The sequence below is a fragment of the Leptonotus elevatus genome, chromosome 8 (genome assembly GCF_054856555.1).
Source record: "Leptonotus elevatus isolate MCC_2025b chromosome 8, RoL_Lele_1.0, whole genome shotgun sequence".
NCBI classification, from domain to species: domain Eukaryota; kingdom Metazoa; phylum Chordata; class Actinopteri; order Syngnathiformes; family Syngnathidae; genus Leptonotus; species Leptonotus elevatus.
Genome location: NC_141246.1, coordinates 22,078,982 through 22,101,452, shown reverse-complemented (window position 1 = coordinate 22,101,452; position 22,471 = coordinate 22,078,982). Strand labels below are relative to the sequence as shown.

At 41.9% G+C, this 22,471-nt stretch overlaps 1 protein-coding gene across 3 annotated transcripts; it reads right to left on the bottom strand.

Moving 5' to 3' along the window:
- Nucleotides 1-532: 532 nt before the first annotated feature.
- On the bottom strand, nucleotides 533-21,705 carry LOC147170209 (axin-2-like). Of its 3 annotated transcripts, none has more exons than XM_086083149.1 (11): nucleotides 21,208-21,705; nucleotides 18,934-19,878; nucleotides 17,111-17,251; nucleotides 13,308-13,410; nucleotides 11,968-12,108; nucleotides 9,924-10,345; nucleotides 8,878-9,027; nucleotides 8,562-8,795; nucleotides 8,399-8,473; nucleotides 6,968-7,093; nucleotides 533-2,195 (listed from the first exon to the last, which is right to left on the bottom strand). In XM_086083149.1, the coding sequence occupies exons 2-11, from the start codon at nucleotides 19,764-19,766 to the stop codon at nucleotides 2,069-2,071; spliced, it is 2,352 nt and encodes a 783-aa protein (XP_085939275.1). In that variant the 5' UTR covers nucleotides 19,767-19,878; nucleotides 21,208-21,705; the 3' UTR covers nucleotides 533-2,068. The 3 variants fall into 3 exon arrangements, with proteins under 3 accessions (XP_085939275.1, XP_085939274.1, XP_085939276.1); XM_086083148.1 differs by lacking the exon at nucleotides 21,208-21,705 and adding an exon at nucleotides 20,642-21,136; XM_086083150.1 differs by lacking the exon at nucleotides 21,208-21,705 and adding an exon at nucleotides 20,123-20,267.
- Between the last annotated feature and the right edge of the window lie 766 nt (nucleotides 21,706-22,471).

The following is a 22,471-nucleotide window of genomic DNA, read 5'->3' as shown; positions in this document are numbered from 1 at the left end:
TTCTGGACTATAAGCCGCTACGTTTTTCACTTGCATTTGACCGGCCAATACAAAGATGCGGCTTATCCATCAGATCACAAGGGGGTGCACTATAAAGGAAGCGCAAGAGTGTCAGACAGAGCAAAACAAATCAAGTGAGCCCAAATACAGTAGGAGACGACAGAACGCAAGCGAGACTATTTGCGCCCTCATTATGGAAAAGAAAGTAGCGGGAACCCGGTGCGGTAACATTAAAACACCTGAGGCTTACAGTCGGGTGCGGCTTGTAAGTGTAACAAATTCCAGTATTCCCCAAATTTAGCTAGCGCGGCTTATAGTCAGATGCGCCTTATTGTCCAGAGATTACTGTACATATATTTTCTGCTCTCTAAACTAATCATAGTTGCAAGAGCCAGATTTACATAATCCTTACTATGGCTGGCAACGCGCTTCAGGTCATTTCTGGTCGTAAAATATTGTCACATAAAATACTGAACTGAACAATAATGTTGAAATAAATGTTACCTGTGAAAGAAAATCAACAAGCACAGACTTCATTTGAAAAATATAAAACTTTAATAAAGGCTACATCTCTCAATAATTACAATAATTATAGGTCCATGTAAATCTTTAAATGAAACACTTTATATATAATGTATAATTTACAGTTCTGATAGAATGAAAAAAAGGCTGTGGTGTAAAAAAACAAAAACAAACACGATTACATGATATCATTAAAAGCATAAAAATATCTTTTCAACATAAAAACCCTTCTGAAAACCAAGGGATATATATTAAAACCCTGAAACAGGGTAGCACATGGTATGGCATCCATTTAGGCACAGGCGCTGTACTCCTAAAACATCAGCAATAGTGTGTTCTTATAAGTGTTGTTTTTGAGCGTATACTCCTGATGTGCAACACGTGTGTCAGTATCCATACTTTGCAATGCATAATTACAATGTATACAGGAGTTCTGTTAAATACAAAATCACTACAGCAACATTCAAAGGATATCAGAGCCATTGTTCTTCATTGTTCACCCCCCCCCCCCCTCAAACTTGTTCTTGTTCGCTCAAATCATTTTGGTGTGTGAGCTGTAAACACGCACGGCCATTATTAGATGGTACAACTTGTGTTCCGGGTCTGGATCCCCCTGCGCAAAGCCCGGTTTATAAACAAAGGCACAACACAAAAATTGAGCTCTGTTGCCAGCCTGAAGACACAAAAAAAAGTGAGCTCTGGCAAAAGGGGGAGAGAAGACGAGAGTGACAAAACGAGCATTTCAAACTTTCAGCAGCATATAAGACTGGGATTGACCATTAGAAGCCTTGAGCAAGATCACAGAAGGATGCCATCTTGGATCAGAGAGGGTAACAAGGCGATGGGAGGTGCTAGGCTAGTGTCACATCCTTTGTGTGTAGTAACATCAAACAAAACAAAATACTAAACAATTTCACCACAGTATCCTCTCCCAACATTCAAAGCAGCTTGCCTTTTGGCTGGAAATAGGGAGAGGGCAGGAACAAGGTTGGGAGGGGTAAGGAGTTTTTTTCCCCCTCCAATAAATATTCAATAAAAACCTTCAAACAACGCATCTAAATACAATACATGTATATATACATATATGCAAGTATGTATATGCACATGTATGAACACTTTCTAACTATGTCGTAAGCTGAAGCATAGGCTGGCTGGCGTGCTGCGTCTCCAGTCCTCTTGCTAGTCCGTTGCACTTGACCCGCGTCAGTGTAAACGCACAACAGTCTCTCAATACGCCTCACAACAGTGGTTATATATTCAAGAAGCGGTCAGGGGTCCCCCCCCTTAAATTGGTCTTTTAAAGTTTCTCGTGTGGTTCCCTTGTGTTTCTAAGGCTGGTTGGTTGAGAAAGTCAGGGAGGGACAGCCCCTCCTCTGGATTAGGCATACTTCATTGGCTCATCTTCCTTCAATCGCTCCTTGTGCTGGATATATTAACTTTATATCTTTCCGTTTTAGCTTAGTATTCATCGTTTCTAGAAATAAAGTCTCTTCCTCAAGTTTCCGGGACTTCAGCTTTTAGTGTAAAAAGGATGTTGCTTGTGTTTTTAGTCCATCCTCTCCACCTTGCCCAGGACCTTGCCATCATACATGGGCAGAACCGTGGCATCCTCCCACACCTCCTCGAATACGGCACCGCACTCAAACTCGTCGCTGGCCTTCTTAAAGTAATACCTGTGGAGACAAAACCAAAGCATGACAAAATGCACTGTGCATAATACCTGACGCAATATGACTACGCAACAACATCCATTTAAACACTGGCCCTAAATTCTCTTCCGTCCAAATCAAACACTAACATACACACAGAGAGCCAGAAACGGATCGTGCTCAAAGCAACTTAGTCATCGCTTTCATGGCATACTGCACACTTCAAAGGCAGAGAGTGACTGCACATCATACCGCTGCACAAACATACCCCCCCCCCCCCCATTTAAACACAATCCAAGATGTTCTGTTCATCCACTTGTTCGGCAGGACTGCTGGCCATTCAACAGATGCCTATCTTTTTGCAACCTCTTATTAAAGTTGAAGGGTTAATGAGAAGCTGTCTTAAGTTGCTCCCGCCCCCAAACTCTTCGGATGTAATTAGACTTGCTGTCAAATGTGGGCCGTTTCTGTCACATAGGTTGACATTTCAGGTGCCTCAAGAGTCTGCATGAGCACGCTCCGAGCACATATGGATCTCCCTTACACACAAACACGCACTCAGGTACTGATGCGTGGTAATGCCAATGTGGAGTCAACATTTTTGACTGGCAAATATGTTCGAATGTATTCGCAAGTTCGTTCAAATGTACTTGTGGGCTAAATGCTAAAAAACTTTTTAGCATTTCCCCCCATAATGCCACAGCGTATTGACTTACACCCACGGGTATACATTATACGTGTACGTTTATAAATTAAGTAAACATTTATTCACAATTTATATGATTTATTATTATGTCTGCAGTGCATGATTTCCGTTCTCCTTCTTTCCCATAATGCCATGGGGTAAGTCAATACCTCATGGCATTATGGGGGAAAAATGCAAAATTCTTAGCATTTAGCCTCCAAGTATGTTTGAACATATTTTCAAGTACGTTTTGAATGTATTTGCAAATACAGTCGAACATACTTACAAATGCGTTTAAACTAGAGGTGTCAAAATGAGTGCGTTAATTTTGAGCTAATTTAAAGTTCCTTAACGCAACAAACATTTTTAACATGTGATTAATGACCACCCCTTACTTGGAAAGCCTGTACTGGGGGAACTCCAATCGCAACGCAGCAGACACGTCCACGTCAAAATTTAGCAGTAATAAATGTAATAATAATGCAAATATTTGTGGAGACTGGGGTCAAGTTGTATTTTACAATTTTAAAAAGTTACTTCATGTTAAAACTTAGATAGCTCTTAATATAAGAAAAATGCACTAAGCTGTCACTAATATCTTACATATGCAATAATGCCATCTAGTGGCAGAAAAATGACCATAAAACAAATCAATATCAAACTAGTTTTTTTTTTTTTACTGTACAGTACATCTTTTTAATTTTACCTATGAATTATTATGAAATTACTGAATCAATGACAGCCATTAGTTTAACATTTTCACACTTTTATGTTAACTCTTTGACTGCCATAAACGTTATAAAACGTTTAGCATAAACCTAGGGAAGGGCGCCGAGGACGTTAAAAGACGTCCCCTATGGTTTTTTTTTTTTTTTCAAAAACGGGTGCAGGAAAGCCTTGGGCAGCTGTGCTGAAAGTATCAGGCAGATCTGATTAGTAAAAGACTCGTTTTGGCCCCTAGAGGGCAGCGATGACTCTCTTTGCACAAGGTTGGATGGGCCGCCCACCGTGGGCGTCAGTAGAAGACGTGAGGCGGAGCTAGAGTGTTGAGGAGACAATGGCTGGTTCAAGCCATTGTGGCTTGACCAAGCAACCGGTTGCAAGCAACTCACGCTTGAGCATTTTTTTCAAAGACGGAAAGCATCAATCAATACTAAAAAGCGCATTGATGTCGACGATGATGATGACTCCGAGCTTGACGCCAAAGTTGGAAGCCTTGACGCGACTCCTATGACACGTAGTAAGCCTCACCGGCTAAGCGCGGCTAGCGCTGCTAAGGCCGGAAAACGCGCACAATAGCCGGCCGGGTACTTCTACACAATCGGACATTCGATCGGGCGATGGAGAGTTGGCATCGACCAATGCAGATTGATGTCGACGATGATGATGACTCCGAGCTTGACGCCAAAGTTGGAAGCTTTGACGCGACTGCTATGACACGTAGTAAGCCTCACCGGCTAAGCGCGGCTACCGCTGCTAACGCCGGAGCTGCACAAGCGGACATTCGATCGGACAATGAAGAGTACCCCGAGTCCAATGCATATTCATCGGAGGAGCGGGTACAGTCTGATCACGGAGAAGACACTGTTTCTGGACTACGATGCCACCATGAATGGAGTGGATAAAATGGATCAGAACATCTCCTACCACCCGGTATAGCAACTGAAGGACACGAGGAAACGAGACGTAACGAAACCGTAGCATGATCCTGATATTAGACTTGATGACACACTGCAGTATATACTTGCTATTCCCCGGAAAAAAACGGCCTGCAAGAAAGTGGCGCACGCGAAGAGGCAATCTGTTGTGCAAATGCTGTTGCGTCTCCTTGCACGCAGGAGAGTGTTACAAAAAGAAAAACTGTCGTTGAAACATCCACATATTTGTAAATAGCACCACAGTTGCACACATTTGTAAATAGTTTGCCAAATTGTTGTCAAATTGTTACACTGTTGAATGTAAATAAACGTATTTTGCTATCAAAAAACACTTTTTCATTCTTGGTGGTAGTGTTTTATAGAAGTAAAGCACTATTTAGGTGTTTGTGGCATCATTCATGGACAAAAAGAAGTGTCAAATTCACTAGAATGCATGAAATAATATCGTTTCACTAAAAGCTTGATTTCTCCGTATTTTGGTCCAAAATAGGCGAAATTGGGTCAAACTAACCATTTTCTATTGTTGATTACTAAAGAACGGAATAAGGTAGAAACAAACTATTTTTTTCTGATGAAAGATGAAAGTCCAATCTTTCATTTGGTAGTACGTGTGTTTCCATAGTCCAAACAGAACATTTTCTGTGGACCTTGAAAGATCAGTCAAAATGCTTAAATCGGCTGGCACTGACGGCATCCCTTTTCTGAAAACGTCTGGCAGTCAAAGAGTTAACAAGAGTATGAAAACTTGGGGAAAAAATATTTTATTGTACATTTTATTGTACATTTAGAACAGATATAAAATTTGTGATTAATTGTGAGTTAACAATTGAAGTTATGCGATTAATTACATTATTTTCCAGTCAAAATGTTTACTCCACATTGACAGTTCCACGCTTCCATATTCGGGAGTGTACCAATCACTAGCAAAAAAGTGAGGAGAAAGGGCGGGGAGTAAAAAGACTGCTGAAGTGGATTGGAGGCTGTCCTGACTCAGTGAGTGAGAGCAACATATTGGATTTGGGCAGAGCTCGAGGGGCTTTACCCTGGGAGGTGGGAGGGGTCTCTTAAAGGTCACGGGTCACCTCACCATCCCACTCTTCTTCTCTCAAGCTGAGATAACTCCCAGGGTTAGTTTGCTCCCAGTGATTGTGAAGCCAAGGCTCCTAATCATGTCTCTTTTCTACTTTCAAGCCAGACTCAGATCAGCAGGAGGGGATTTAATGATAAGCTTTGTAATGGAAAAAAAAACCTAGTTTCTACTCTATTTTACATGTACCATTACTGACAGTACAAAATAATAAGTCCCTGTATCTTATCAGCCAATTTTCACACTTGCAATACAAAGATGTAAAATGAAGACATGTTATTAACAAATGTTCCCATGTACAAAGTTGTGATGGTTTCGTCAAATGAAATTTCCACTTCTTTTTTTTGACATCACAGACTCTTCATTAGTAAAATGTACGACCTTTCTAAGATGGCTGGATTTAGCATCAAGCTACATTCTCACAAATGCCTCAAAGTCATCACTTTGTTTCAGTGCTCAAGAGAGAGACAGACGGAGCCTTTCCATTGGAACATGTTTTATGTGGTAGAATTTTTTTTTCTGTCTTTGCAACATCTGGCACCAATATTGTCTGGCAGGGCTGCAGCATACTGTTCTCCGCTGTACCATTGCCATGTCCAAATTAACCAACTCCACACATTCTGCTGCCATTGAAGCCAAACTTTTCATGTCCGCCTCCCTCTTCTCTGCTCTTGCTAAAGAGTTTCGGGTTAGCAGGGTGCACGGACTCGTTTCTCTCTCCTAACAAACAGATGCGTCTGCAAACTCATGCACACGGCGCAGTAAGCAGTACGGCTTCTCATGTATGTGCACAGAGACAACTGAGTGAATTATGTTTCTTTCTTTTTTTTTCATTGGTTGCCCACTACATTTAAATCAAACAGTCAAATGCATGTTTATTTTAAGAATTTCTTCATCTATCGTTGGCGGGAGCCACAGTAGAAGGTGCTTGCAACATTTGATTTTAATGCCTGATGCAATAATGGGGAAGAGGAATTTGAAGGCCTCTCAGTCTTTGTGCACAAAATAAAATGGATCAGGCTTCAAAGCCATTTTATTAAGGCTGCCTTACCATGGAAATCAGGACCAGATGTGCAAACAAAATTGCTGCAGAACCCCCACCCCCTTCAGCAGATCAGCCCAGTTTCTTTTCAACTAAAAAGCTCCAGTACTTCACACTGCGTTCTTACCTTACGAGCATATGACCAATAATATCAACGCTAAAGACACTGCATGGTTTGAGTGACACAACTCTACATTTTTGCTCTCAAGTGGCAACATTTGAGGGCTCTGACACAAAAATCTGATATGTATTGACTCCCACTTAGTTGTGTTGAGTACTGTATGTGCAGTGTAAACATGATTATGTTGTTGGCGGTGTATTTACCGGTAGTTGCCTTTCTTGCTAAGCTGTTCTTTAAAGTGTCCCAATGTGAGGCAGTGGGTCTTCATCACACTCCGGTAAGGAATCTCCTCACCGCAGAAGAAGTAGGTGACCATTAGTTCATTGGACCTGTGTAGAAAAATGAGACATGATTTAAACATCTGTACATTTGGTACCATTTATTTTTAAGTCAAAAATGGCAACAGACGGATGAAATACCAAAGTTCTATAAATACAACTGGCAATTTAACAAAAAAAAGTATCTTTGTTCATTTCTAGTGATGAATGTGAGATGGATGAGTTTGGTGGTTGCATGTGTAATCTTAAAAGATGGTGAGGGTGTTCAGTGACTCAACTGCTGGCTGTCACGTGAGAGCAAGCAAGTTGTACCACATAAAAGGACTTACATTTGCATAATGTCTTCCTACTATAAGTGCACTCCAACTGCTTATCTCTCCAACCTTTTCCAAAAGAGTGTTTTCTATAGTACAGCACACTATATTCGGGATGGGTTCAAATTTATGAGAGCAATGTGTCTTTTCTGGTCACACTAGAGTTAGCAAGTTCTTCATCTTGAACGATGCACACGTAAACTAACTTCTAGCATTGATGAATGAATGCAAGCATGCTTGCACAGGTGCATGTCAAGGTTTGCAAAAACTTGCACTTGGAAACACGTTTGTGTGCTGCCTCTGCAAAACGCAGTTCCTATTAGGGATGTGCGAGTATCGATACTAGGTATCGGTATCGGGCTGATAAAAGCCTTTATTTGAAGGTATAGTACTCGCAACTACAGCTGAATTTATGGCCGTGTTTTAAGAAGAAGTGCTATTTTAGGATATATACTCAACAAAAATTTAAATGCAACACTTTTGTTTTTGCTCCCATTTTTTTTACGAGATGAACTCAAAGATCTAAAACTTCTTCACATACACAATATCACCATTTCTCTCAAATATTGTTCACAAACCAGTCTAAATCTCTCAGTAAACAGTCAGTACTGGGGTATCTCGGCAAAGGAGAAGTGCTCACTATGACAGATTTACACTGGTTTGTGAATAATATTTGAGAGAAATGGTGGTATTGTCTATGTGGAAGAATGGGAGCAATATGTAGGTCTTCCTTTAAAAAAATATTTTACTGTTTTTTTCTGTGTGGACATTTTACAAGTAGTATTAGTTCTTAGTATCAGTATAAGTGACAACTCAAATAAAATGAAATAAGTGTCATTGAACATCCCTCGCCCTTATTAAAAGCAGTCACTCGTAAATGGCCCTCGAGAGGATAACAAGAAGGACAAGTAGTATGCTTGGAAAAAATGGATATGAGGAGTACTAAAAATATGGAAATAAGGAGTCTTGTCTTTTAGTCTTTAAGCAAGTGTGAAACAAACCAAGTTAAGACAATAGAATTGAACAAGATTGAAATCCTTACTCGACCGTTTGTAGTCCAGAACTGGCTGTGGCTGGATGGCTCTGGTCTCTGAGGCTGACGGCCGCTGCTGAATGCCTTTTCAAAAGAAAAGGATCATGAGCACTCACATTTGTTTGATGAGAAATGGCTCCCATGTCGTATCTGAGTCTTGTCGTCGTCCTACCTTGGTTTCGGTGGCTTGGAGACCTCCTCTAGTCTACGACAGGCCTCTTCAAGCTGTGCTAGGGTGTTGGGTGGGGGCAGTGGTGGCATGGCTGGGTCCTGAATAAACGGATGGCCAGGGTGGTGCCCACGAAGGTTAGTCCCAGAACCAATGCCACCCCCGCCCCATAAGGAGTGAGTTCGAGCAGGCAGGGTCTTGAAGTCGAGGGGGTTGGGCTTCTTAAGGCCGGGGTAGCTGTTTAAAAATAAAATAAAAAGTCCCACATAAGTATGAACTCAAGTTCTGTTGATGCCATTGTGCTTCGACAGACATTTACCTGTGAGGCTTGTGTTTGCCCTGTCTCTCACTCTCCAGAATCCACTGCCAAACATTCTGAGATCGGTCAGTGGTATCAAGAGGAAGGCATGGTGGCGACAAACCCTCGTTGGAGGATCTGACTTGCCGTCGTGACAAAGTGCTGCAGCGACTAGTGGAAGAGAGAGGTGCGTCAAGAAAGAGCTTATATATATATTTTTTTTAATCTTAAAGGGGAAGTCAACCTTAAACATTTCTTGACAATAATATGTCATATGTGACCTCACTAGTCTAAACATGACATTCTGATTAATAATACATTTGTGGAATATGAGTTATGAAGCAAAATCCAGCAAAATCTCAAGGGGGCGGCCATTTTGCCACCTGCTGTCGACTGAAGATGACATCACAGTTGCTCAGGACTCAGACAATGACCAATCACAGCTCACTTTTTTCTGAAGCTGAGCTGTGATTGGCTGTTACCTGAGACCTGAATAACTGTGATGTCATTTTCACTCAACAGCCAGTAGCAAAATGGCCGCCTTCTGATATTGAAAAAAACTGCTGAATTTTGCTGCTTAACTCATATTCCACTAACGTAATATTAACCAATATACCGTATTTAGACTAGTGGGGCTACATACAACATATTAGTTGGGTTTCCATTTTCAAGAAATGCGAAAATAAAACTGAATGGAAAAGCTACAAATTTGAAAAAGGGCCCAAAATTCGCAAAAAAGTTTTTACGCTTACAGGGGGTGGATTTTGAAGCATATCGAAAAAGGATGGTCTTCTTCTTCTTCTTTTAAATTACTGGTGGATCCCATTTCTATGGTATATACCGGCATCTACAGCGGCAGAGTCCCCTCTCAATATTTGCAAAAGAACAGGTGGAAATGGGCTTAAGTCGCATTTTCCCAAAATTCGCTTAAAATTCAAAACAATTGGATGGAAACCTGACTGTTGTCAAGAATTTTTGGGGGGTTGAATTCCCCTCAAAATAGCGAGTAGCATTTGGTGAAATACAATGCGGACAGCAACTGACGACTTGTTCGTGTTGATACTCACACGGGGGTAAAGTCGGAGTAATTGGCGCCTCCTGGAGGGCAGAGGCACTGAACACGCTGAGCTGCCTCAACCTCAATCTGCTCCTTGGTCTTTGGCCCAGCATGATGATGGTGGATATAGTGGTGATGGGTGTGTTTTGTGGACTGCCGGCCTGACATCAGAGCTTTGGCAGAGCCAGGATAAGCACCAAAGAAGGACCCGTGGCCTGAAGATAGCAAGGCACCTGTCCGTTCTGGGGAACGGGAGCGCGGCGAGTCCTGGACCACGCCGGGCGACTGGCAGCCAGGCGTCTTCAGGACTCGTGATAGATGATCATCGAGGATAGCTTGGGGGTCCTCCTCACATTGGCTACCAGATGGAAGTAGAGGGTGATGGAGGGAGGTGTTGCTGGTGAGATCTGTGTTTTCCTCTTTTTCCTCCTCCTGGGCAGACAGGAAAATAAAAACAATCAAGGATTTCAAGAGACGTATACCGTCACACATGGGAAAGGCAGCAAGCTGAGGAATTTATGTTTCAACTTACATCAACTTATATATATGTCGTCCTCAGAAGTCAGAGAGAGTAAAAGCCTGCGTAACTTGATTTGAATTTCCTTTTTGCCATACTGTTATCATCGCTAACAGGCTTTGGGTGTGCTTCATCTATAATGCAGTGTGCCTATGCATAACAAAGAGACTGGCACTACACATATTCAGAAAACGCGCCACTAGAGAGTAGCTAAGTGCTAACTATTTGAAGAAACTTCAAGAGTGTCTAGAAACATAACTTTTTTAAAGTTCCACTGGATGAAATACTGGAAGACAGAGTGGGAAGGGGGAAGAAGTGGGCAGACTTTTAATTTTCTTGGCTTCATCCCTGTTCTTCGACACATCAAATCTGGCCTAACGCCTCTTATATGTTAAGCACTATTGTCGTACGGCAGTTTAACAAATATTACTTTTTCGAATTGTAATCATTACGCCTATATTTAGCATCTTGTCTGCGTCACAACAGTAAAAACACAAACAATAACCGTACAAGAAGATGACGAAGGAGCGGGTGAGACAGCAAAGAAAGCGGCATCAGACTCATATGCTATTGTGCTACTGAACACGATGATTTTCATTCTCCTACACAAAAAAAGATTCGGGCAGAAGACTGGCTGTATTTCAGTTATTACTAACATTGCAGATGGAAAATTAATAAACGTTTATTGATCCGGATGATGAGAATGAAAGAAATAAGGGAGGCAACATGTTTATATTGTTTTATATTCACTAAAATGCTTTCAGTGTTTTTGCATCTCTTTTGATACGATAATACTGTGATAATTTGGGTCAATGATTTTGGTGAAATAAAAAAGTAGGGATGGGCGTGTGCTAATACCAGTTATAGGTATAACCGGCCTTATTTCAAGATATCAGTCTTCACAACAGCCTTCTTGTAGTCGTTTTACAATTAGGAAGAAGAAATTAGAACACTGGAAAATTAACAATAGTTTCATGCAATTTTAAAGGTCAACCCAAAAATGTTCTTTAGAATAATATGTTGTATGTGCCCCCACAAATCTAAACACGGTATTCTGTATTGTGTTTGTGGAATATGAATTCCATCCGTTTTTATCCATCTCAGGGGGCAGTCATTTTGCTTCTTGCTGTCGACTAAAAATGACATCACAGTTGCTCAGAGCTCAGTTAACGACTAATCATGGCTCTCCTGGTTTTGTGAATGAGCAACTGTGATGTCATTTTCAGTCGACAGCAAGTGGCAAAAGAGCCGCCCCCTGGGATGAATACAAACTGCTGGGTTTTGCTGCTTAACTCATATTCCACAGAGGCAATACTAATCAGAATGCCGTGTTTAGAGTAGTGGGGCTGCATAGAACATATTACTGTAAAGACCTTTTTTTGGGTTGACTTCCTCTTTAAGGAAAAATGCTTTTTGTGATATCTGTCTCTTTAAAATTATCTGTCATTGTTTTGCTTTGCTTTTTGGGGTGGAAATTATATGTATCAAAAGTACTTGGTACTTGGTATCGGTATCAGTGAGCTGTGTGTGTCGTTACCTCTTGGATCTGCTGAAGCCTCTCCGCCAAAGAGCTCATGGTTTCTTGCTCTCGCTTCAGCTTCTCAAGCCGCGTTATGAGTTGAGCAGCGAATGAAGCAGGCTCAATGGGGGTCATCTCTTTAGGCAAGCGATGTGTCCTCTGCAGGGTGAGCAACACAGTAGGAAGGACACTTTAATGTGAGGTAATGTAACGGCGAGGTGCTACCGACAGATGCAATATGGCGCATTAATCCGCTGCCCTTGTCCTAATCCAGTCTTGTTCCAAAAATCCTGCAACTATTCCAAAAAAACATGATCCAGATGCCCTTGCCCTCGCTAACCTGAACTTTCTTTCTTGCCCATCACACCCCAGATCTCCCCATGGCCAGTGCCCTTGGCAGTGCCAGGCTGCTGGGTAGCAGTTGGTTGGTTGCTTGGAGGCGAGGCCCCCTGCCTGCACCCTCTGTAGCCCAACCAAGCCATCAGCTAGGCACCGTCTGAAGTCAGCACACTTCAAAGGGCCCTTGTCAAACATCAAACGCACACTAGGGGTGGGAGGGACACGCAGCTTTAAACCTCAGAATAAAAGGCAGATATTGACGGAAAAGAGGGAGCGAATAAAGGAGGGAAGAAAATGCGAGAAGTGGGGCAAAATTAACAGCATGAATATAATACGGAGTTGTACAATTGTTAGGTGGCCGTGGTGAAGAAAGAGTGGGACAAAGCCAAGAAGACGACAGATGAGTCAAATAGCACGAAGATCTAAGGCAAAGTAGTAATTCATTTCTCAGTTGCATGCAGGGCAGCTCAAAGATACTCTAGTTACACTATCCTACTTTAAATATATGTACCCCCTCTTTTTTTGTTATTTGGAACACTAGCTTTCTTGATTTTTACTCTTTTTTTTGTTGCTTCTCTCATCTCTTTGTATACACGATGAAGGGATAAGAAAAAAGGCGAGTGAAGCTGCTGGCAAAGGAGCGCCAGCCCTACATGGGGCCCCCCCTGCCTAGGGCTGGTACATCATGGGAGTCAGAGCCATCTCCAAATCAGGAGGGAAACATTAAAAGAGTGGAAGTGGGTAAGGGGGGGAGGCTGAGGCAGAGAAAAGCAAGGAGGAGGGGGGAAATGAGGACCAAACAGCAAAAGTACATACACAGTAAGCACAGAAACTTATCCACTACATTGAGGTCTCATTTTTGCTTGTAACAGATCTCCATATGTAACGAGCAGAGGTTTTGACACTCCATAAACTCAATACGTGCTCAGGTGGTGATGAACTGGCTATGCTCCAACAAAAATCAGCATATGATAAGTCTAACATTTAATTTAAGGAACATAAAAAAAAAAAAGACTTACTGGAAAGTGGGGAAGTGTAATCTGGCCATTGATCTTGACACTGCGGTTCATCTCCCGTTGGAGATGCTTCTTGGGAGCCAATTTATAAGGAGGGATTCCATCTCTGTAAAGTCAAAATAAATAAGTCAGTCTCTTTTAAATTTAAACAACCAAACTTATTGGATTCTCTGCTACTGACGCACTAGTGGCAACTGCTGGTACTTTAGGACCATTTGTCAATCTCAGTTGTGGTAAAAACAACAACAAAAAACAGCTGGGTGGGAAGCCGTTCATCAGCAAAGTGACTAACACAACATTCCCCGATGGCACACCACTATTCACACTACTGAAAAGTCAACAGGCCTCACATCTTTTGAAGCCAAGGCAACAAAAACGCACATCACAAAACCCAGCAGAACAATGGGTGAGATATGCTAAACACCCTCCTGTGGACTTCAAAAGGGCCCTCCTGATAAGATTAGTCCCTTGTCAGCTTTGACAGCACTTCTTAATAAAGCTGAATACTAATGCACTAATCTCAACATTTTTTGTACCACTGACACAGAGCATGTCATTAGGAAGACATTCTAGCCATCTGACAATTAAGCTATTATTATGGGAATTTTAGTTTCTCCAGTTTGCCAGCATTTTCGAGTCAGCTGCCACTTAAGCTGAGCCAATTATCTTGGCCGTTTTGGCCATTCAGAAGTATCTGACCTAGCCCAAACGCTACTTTTCTGCTGCTGCTTTGAAATCTCACACTCATGCACATATGCACCCACTGCCATCTTCGTTTGGCAAGCGCTTTGCTGTGAGCCTCTGATCTGAGCAACATCAAAAGGCGGGTTTGTAAGATAAGGTAATGTTTGAAGTTGGTGCTGCAACATTCCCCAGCGTCCAAGTAAATCCATAAATAAGATATAAGCAAAAACTGAAGCCCCCGTCAAATCCTCCCCACCCCAAAATCCTCTTCTTCTTGTTCTTTATCTGGGAAATGAGATTCAAATTTGCACAGCGCCTTTTAACCACTAATCAAATTGTTCCCTCGAATGAAAGAGGAAGAAACTCTTTTTGTATTACTGAAATCCATTTGGGTGGAAAGACAAAGAACTGCAGTCAAGGACAGGAGAAACGTGGCTCGCGGAGACCAAGGTCTGTGATACACATCTCTCCAGATAACTTAAAGAATGATATTTGACACACCATATTCAAAAAGTAGAAAAGGCTGGTTATTGACATCATCATTATTATTATTATTATTATTATTGCAGTCAGGCTGGCATTATTACACTACTCTAGCAAAACTGTTCTCTCCAACAACGTTAAAGCAACACTAAGGAACTTTCACTTTACGTAGATTATGGCGGTGCCATATGGACAAAGTCGGTAATGTTATGCCTGAAGGAAAACCACATTTCCCATGAGGACAAGCGCATTGCGTCATTTTTTAGCTCACGCCAGCGAGTGAAAGCTGGGCCAATGTTGATCCTTGACTGTCCTTTTATACGGGTAGCTTGCCTTGAACTTTTTTGTCTCCTCAGACAAAACTTTTCAGTTGTTTTGCAGCTTCTGCCAGGAAAGCAGCAATCGTGCGTCGACGTTCAAATTGACTTCCGTCTTTGTAACGAATGGGGAAAGGAGGAAGTCATGTATGCAGTCAGCACATTTGTAGTTTTTTTCTGTGGCAGTGTTCCTACTATCCTCCTCTAAGTTGCCTAGTGCCAGTAAAAATGATACAGACCCTTCAAGCCATGGTAAAGGTAACATTCAACTAGTTTCAAAGTCGATCTTTCATCAGAAGAGTTATAAAAATATTGTATTAAGGTTGAAAAGTTCCTTAGTGCTACTTTAAGTCACCCTTGGTAAAGTTGATGGGCCCACAAGAAGCCTACTTTTACCAACACAGTATCGAGCAAATGTCCAACTCACTGTGCTTTTAATCAACTCAAACTGTCTGCACACTGGTGATACAATTTGGCAGCTTGATGCTTTGTATAGGTTTTGGAAGAGAAAACAGACATAGTCTTTCATGGCTTCATGGGCCCTTACTTTATGGGGATCTCCTATTCAGTTGTGCAAGTCATTTTCAAAGCAGCCAGCCACCCTTTTATCCCCCTAAGCCCCCCTCACCCAACAATAGGCTGAAAGCGATTCAGTTAAGCCCTTTATACTCCACGCACTTTATTTTCTCACTCTCTTGCACTTTGAGCCCCAGCAGTCCCGCAACAGGCTCTGGAGGGTGGAAGAGAGACGCTGTGGAGGGATGGGTCATGATGGAAGTGATTTTTGGGGGTGCACCAGTCTGGCCAGGGGGGAGTTCCTCTGTCCCAAGGTCTATCAATGAGTAACCCCTGTGAAAGCCTTGCAGACACATGATCTCAGCACGCCACAGAGGCCAGTGGCAGGAAACCGACCCACCATGTGAGTAAGCCTCCTTTCATTTGGTGCCAACATTTTTCAGTGAGTTTGTCTTGAGGCCCAAATGGCCATTTCCCTCCCCCTCTCCTTTAGCTCTTCAAAGAGAAGAGCGATTAGATAATATGAAGAAGAAGAAAAAACAGGTCTGTTGTGGCAGAAGGGTGGGTGGGATGGTTGAATTTCAACTTTGAGGAATGAAGCAACACCCCCACCCACATCAAGACAATCTCATATTTTCCCCCCTACTCTCCCCGCAAGTAATGCATCAGAAAATAAACTTCAAAAAGGTCTTGAGAAATAATGCCTGTCGCAGTTCTCACCCTGGAGGCCATGACAACGCCACATTAATGGAATTACCTGTTTAATTACATTATTCGCAGGCAATTTTTGAAACGTGCTCCAGCTGCCTGCTACAAAGAAAAGCGGAGTCCAAACATTATTCTTCGCATATCTTTGCTAGAAATGTGCAACTTGGATGTTTCCAAACATATTTAGTAGGGATGGATGAGTACCGATACCAGGTACTCGCCACGGATATCGATACTGGTATCGGCCCCAGCTGTTGTGGCCATTTTTCGGTCAGGAACTAAAGGCTGGAATGGTTATTTTGAATTTATTGACCGCCACAGGGGGCTCTGGTGAGAGAGCACATAAGTCTTTAGTTGCACTCAACAATTTAATTAGCTCTGAAGTGCAGACATATCTTTATATAGTATATCGTCATTGACTACTGTACTGCTATGAGATGAATGACGAATGGAGAACGTGAAACAGCAAACGGAAATACAGAGCTGCCTTCCAAATTAAAAGCATGGATTTCAAAACAAGATATAATTAAATATCACTCACTAACAGCTTGAGGAATTCTTAACTTGGGAGTTATTACTAAATTACTTGAAACCCTATAGTATTGAATTCAATTTTTTACACTTCACTGTATTCCTTTAAAAAAAAAAAGTTGTACAACCACATATTTTGATTGGGACTTTTTTTCTGGCCACTGGATTATTTGTTTCATCTTATTTATCGATTTTTTGAAATTCATTTTATTGTGTGCTCTATGCAAAATAACTTTTATGAACAAATTAAAAATATATAAGTGCCATTAATTTCATTCAATTTAAGGAAATTTGCTATAGTTATGAATATATGTCATTAAAAAAAAATCTGTCATTGTTTATTTGGAAATTTTATGTATCATAAGTACTAATGGTATCGGTATCAGTGAGTACTGAAGACTTGAGTATCGGTATCTGTCTCAATAAAAGTGGTATTGAACATCCCTTATATTTAGATATTGGAACTAATAATAGCCACGGATATTTGACCAAATAGTGGAATGGAAATCCAACATTTAAAGTCACTATATTATCTCCCGAGGAGTGCCTACAGATAAAAACACTTACACACTACTGTCTGTCATTGACATTGAATCATCAGTCGTGGCATCACTTGAGATCTCACTGTCATTGGCACTGGTGGCAGGAGCAAAGATGTAGCCAGAGTTGACAAAATACGGGCTGGCATTGTCTCCTCGACGGTGTGCCCTGTGAACAAGAGGAGAATTGACATTGAGAAGTGATGTTTTTCAGTGTTGCAGTGCAGTCTGTGAAAACATGTCATAGGATTGATGTTTGCTTCTGATGCGCATTCAGTGCAATTAAGAAGATAAACAGGACAACTTGAAGTTTGTTTTGACGATGTCCTCAGTAGATTTCTGTAATATGAGTCATTAGCACAACACTGTGTCATCCACAGTAGAGATCTGCCTCTCTCTTTTCTTACATGCCAACACTTCCCTGCTCTCCCCCTTCTCGCATTTGCTCCCAATATCTACTCTGCGAATCCTCCCTTTCCCAAATTCCCTCGCTTTCTTTAAGTCTTCCTGTGTGACTATCTACTCTCCTGCTGTGTTGCATTCCAGTTGTAGTGGTAAAGGGGGTGGATGAGGAAGAGAGGGGAAGAGGAGGTAGGGGGAACTTGAGCTTTTGCTAGGGTGGAGGAAGGGGGGGGGGTATGAGGGCCCCTTTCTTTATGAGAATGCCTTCTGCTGGGAGTGCTGAGAGGAGAACCCCAGCATGACTAAAGCTGTAGGCCCCAAGCACAAACCTGACCTTTGGAAGGTCCGCGCAAAGAGTCAGGTATTTAGCACAGCTGGGCTTTCTGCACCCCCACTCTCTTTCTGCATCTCTTTTTGCTTTCATGGTCCCCCTTACTGTCTTCACTTCCTCCACTCTTCTCTCTTCCCGCAAAGCATACTTAGTCTCTGACAAGCAATTTATATTCCAAACAGGAGAGATTAAAGTGTTGAATTGCAGTTGCACACTACATAACGGCAGAAACTATGGAACTGAACTGAGGATGTTTTTACCACTCTGGAGTTGCATATGTGAGATCTAAGAAGAAAAAACACGAGAAGAGTGTGCAGTGCCAAAATTAGTTCCACATGTTTGAGATGGAAATGGGTTGACCTACAGACGTGATGAGGGCCACGAAGGGGGGCTACGGGTGATGCAAGGGAGAAAAGGTGGCTTTCTGTTCGCCATGTAATTTTTCACTAAAAACAAAAAAAATAAGTATACGCTATAAGCGTCAACAACCACTTGCTCACTGGCTCCACGTACACTGACATGCAAATGAATAACTACTACTGTTATAGATGATCTCTGAGCGACAGCGCCAAGGACAAGCGGTATTCTATGTTTCTCTAGTCCTCAACTTATTCATACTGAGCAGATTACTAAAAGCATGATGTAACCACAACAAGTAGTTATTTTGGTGAAAGACATTTGATGATTGTAGGTGCTGACATTGGATGCCTAAACTGTGGACACAAAAACATACTGCTTAACTGAAAAAACTCCCCCCCATCTAGCTGTAATAGTCTGGCACTTGGTGTGTGAAGTCATGCCTGCAACGGAGGAAGGGTTTCAAAGCACAGGAAACTTGAATAAGCCAGCAGAGTTACCTGCAAGACACCATTTACTTAAAAGGAAGCCTCAGCTCCATTGATGTTTCGTACCCAATACACCCCCCGCCCTCTAAGCCCTTAACTAACTGCAAGGCAGGAGAGCACAAACATAAAGAATGCTATTCTGGGACCCTTTGATCAACTGTCTCCCCCCACCGCTCTTTACAAGAACTGGACATGAGTAAAGTACCCAATGAAAACATAGAAACAAACATTCCGGTGCAGTAAGACACATCCTTCAGGAAACACGGTTCTTACCTGCAACCGTTCTCCATAATTTCAGCTGTTGCCCGGATGGCAGCGGTCGCCCTCAAAGATTTAGCTGAAAGTCCGACCACGGAACCTAAAGCCTTTGCCTTCAGGTCATGACAGCTCCACTCCTCTTCCTCCATAAGAGGTGGAAGGTATCCACACATAAGCTTGAGGCTGCCGAGTGTGCCATGATTCGCGTAAGCTGCGTTCTCGCAGCCAGTGTGCACATACTCGCGGTATATGTCAGAGGTCAAAAACATCTGGTAAGCGTTCTCTTCCATGTTGGACTGGATCTCTGTCTGTGCCTGGTCAAACATAACAGAGTCAATCTGTTGCTTTTTAATACTATCCCTTATGTAGGTCTTGGTGGCGGGTTTGAGCTGCTTTGCAACGATGCTGTTGTTCTCGATGTACCGTTTGAAAATAACTTTGGCAACTCGCATTGTTTTGGTATCCTTTAAGTCCATTTGCCTGAAGCCGTTGCATGCGAACCAAAAGTCCAAAGTGTCCACGCAATTCTCCTGCTCCAAAAAGGTCCTAAAGAGTTGAGCACCGTCTTGATCGCCAAGAAGAAAATGCAAAGATTTTGTCCACCGGATCAGTGGCGAGTCCGGGGACGCACTTCCCTCCGGCTCCCCCAGCCCATCCTCGTTCCTCCTTGGAGTGGAGCCGGGGAGCGCGGCGGCAGTGGGGTTATCTTTAACCTTATTAAGGGCTTTCATTTTTCCAGACCGGCTGGGTATGTAGCATGACGACTCTCCCTCCTCTCCCGGTACCGGAGGACGAGGAGCATCTTCTCGGAAGCTACTGCTGATGTGCTCCGTAAGCGCCCTGCTCATGGCTCCAGCTCCGGTTGCCTCTGTGAGAGTGCAGTGGTGCCTCCACTGAGCTCCAGCCTAATCCTACTCACTCTCTAAAAGCAGCAGGGGAGCTTCTCAGCTCCTCTTCACTCTGAAACACACAAAGTATTGATCTAATCAAAGCCATATCCTGCTGAACTTCAAAGGAAGACATCAAGTAAACAGTCCCTCTTTTCTTATTAAAAAACAACAACACATCAATAGGTTCAGAAAATGAAAACCTTTTTTCCGTTTCATTTGTCTATTTATAATCTAAATGAGAAATCAAATGAAGCCCACATTCTCAACGTGCAGTGAATCTGTCACATCAAAACATTTTAGAAGAATAAGCAAACCTGAGTATTAACTCTTCACCAAAACCAGATTCTGACGTCTGTGGTTTACACATATTTATAATCCATGGCGCTGGCTTCATTTCTAATTAACTCCCACTTGCGACCGTGCCATACACCGGTATCACACACACATAAAGTCACACGAATTCGGAGTCCAACACTTTGTCTCTCGCTTTCCAGGCATGAGTGGAGACCAGTAGTACATCTCACGTGACCATAGTACAACCATATTAGGTCTAAGCAGCCCCGCGGGAAAACCGGGTCGTTTGTGCGTAAACGTTAGCGATCAATAACCAAATGCTTGTCAATAGAGGCTATTACGGTTTTTATAGTTACGGCTTTATAACGGCTGCCGACGTCCGATTGGGAATGGGGGAAAATTTGCTACATTTGTTTAGCCGCTGCAAGTTAAATTTCACCTCCGGATGAACAATAATTTTAAAAGAAGAGCAAATATGGAAGAATTTTAGTTTTCAACAAGGCGCACTATCTGATCTACTCTTCGTAAAAGCAACTTACCATCGCAGGTCACATACAATGGCAATGCATTTGAAAAGTTGAGTTATTCCATTTTTCAATAGCTGATGGCAGTTCCACAACTCTCAGGGCAAGTAATCCTGCACAAAATGCGAACATGCACCGCATCTGCCGTGCCACGCGTGTCCCTTCTCGAAGCAAAACACTGTAACGTAGCCTTTCCCCCCCCATTCAACAAATGACCTCAGAAGTGGCTGGCTCAGTCCCTATGTAGCTCTCTGGGGGTGTCAAAATCTGAAGGAGGTAAACGAAAAGAAGGAGGGGGCTCCGGTTGTGGAATACATCCCACTTTTTTTCCCGGCTATAGGAGACGCGCAGACAGAGAAATGGTCGTTTTTCTTTTTCTTTTTTTTTCTTTTTTTTTTTAATCTGAGCCACGAGTATGCGCGCACGCACAAGCACACACAGACACATAAGCTTCTTATCTCGCCGTATTTCTCGCCCACAAACAAGAAACATAGCCCCGCTTTCTCAACTTCAAAGCTGAGCAGCAGCACATCAAAGCGGCCAAGAGAGGGGGCATGTGGAACAGCTTCGCTACAACTTACCATCCATGTTCTCCACCAGCCTGCCACATTCGAAATCGTTCAAAGTTTACGCAGTCCCGACAGTTTGTATTTCACTCCCACCCGGCGCTTCTCCTCCGTCCTATCAAGTTGGACAATTCCGAGGCGCACATTAAACTAAACAAGCGTCTTCCTCAATTTGTTCAGCCTCAGCTCAGGTAAAGTGTCAAGAATCGAGCAGTAGAACACAGGAAAGATGTTTCTAAACCAACAGCGCTGGAGGTTTAACAGTGTGGACTTCAAAGAAAAAAGGCTGGCCTGGTCCCGGAAGATACATAACAACACGCGCCTAGTTCCTTATCGAAAATGGAATACAACTTTACCATTTAGAATAAAATGCAGGCAGATCGATACAAACGGTACCGTTTAACGTGTTACGTTGCAATGATTTGAACACATACATTTGGAAGTGAACTCGTTTAAAAAAATGCATGTTATGGGCAAGGAATCAATTCACTCGTATACTAGGACCTTATCAAACACAGACAATCGAGCTACTCCCTGAGGTTTTGGAACGTCAGAAGTGGTCTGCCCAGCAATACTCTAGTACTGTACTGTATTCTCACAGCGTTTATAGACACCTACTTTAAACAGGAAAAATAGCAAAAAAAAAATCTGGCAATAAGTGTATCATTTGTTCTTAATTGGCAGTAAGACAAAATAAAAACATAGAAAATGGACTAATTTGTGATTTTTCCCCCCATTTAACACAAAGAAGAGAATATATATATGTATATATATATATATATATATATATATATATATATATATATATATATATATATATATATATATATATATATATACACACATATACAGGTAATCCTCAACTTCCGTACACAATGGGATCCGAGAGGTTGTTTGTAAGTCAAATTTGTTTGTAAATCGAATCACATTAAATTTTGTTTCAAAATTAAATTTGATCAAATTATAGTTTTTAAGTATAATAATAAAAATATTTAAAAAAATAAATAAACAAATAAATTATATACCTTATAGATACTTTCTATACAGTACATAAATTTAATTTAAAAATACATAAAATTACATCATCCATCCATCCAACCATCATCCCTTATCTGAACCATTTTTCCTCACAGTACATTAAGATTTTACACAATACATTGCAATAAAAACAAAATAAACATGCTTACTGTACATAGATGGTGGAGGAGTTATTGAGTTGACTTAATGTGAAGCTTAAGTAGAATGCAATACGTATTGGGTGTAACGGTCTCAGGGAATT

Bases quoted from the DNA above. Each gene is read 5' to 3' on its own strand.
- LOC147170209 (XM_086083149.1), bottom strand. From the start codon at position 19,766: ATGAGCAGGGCGCTTACGGAGCACATCAGCAGTAGCTTCCGAGAAGAT. The intron at 8,474-8,561 runs GTAGGACGACGA...TCTTTTGAAAAG, and splicing joins TCCAAGCCACCGAAACCAAG to GCATTCAGCAGCGGCCGTCA. The intron at 7,094-8,398 runs GTAAGGATTTCA...TTTTCTACACAG, and splicing joins TCTGGACTACAAACGGTCGA to GTCCAATGAACTAATGGTCA.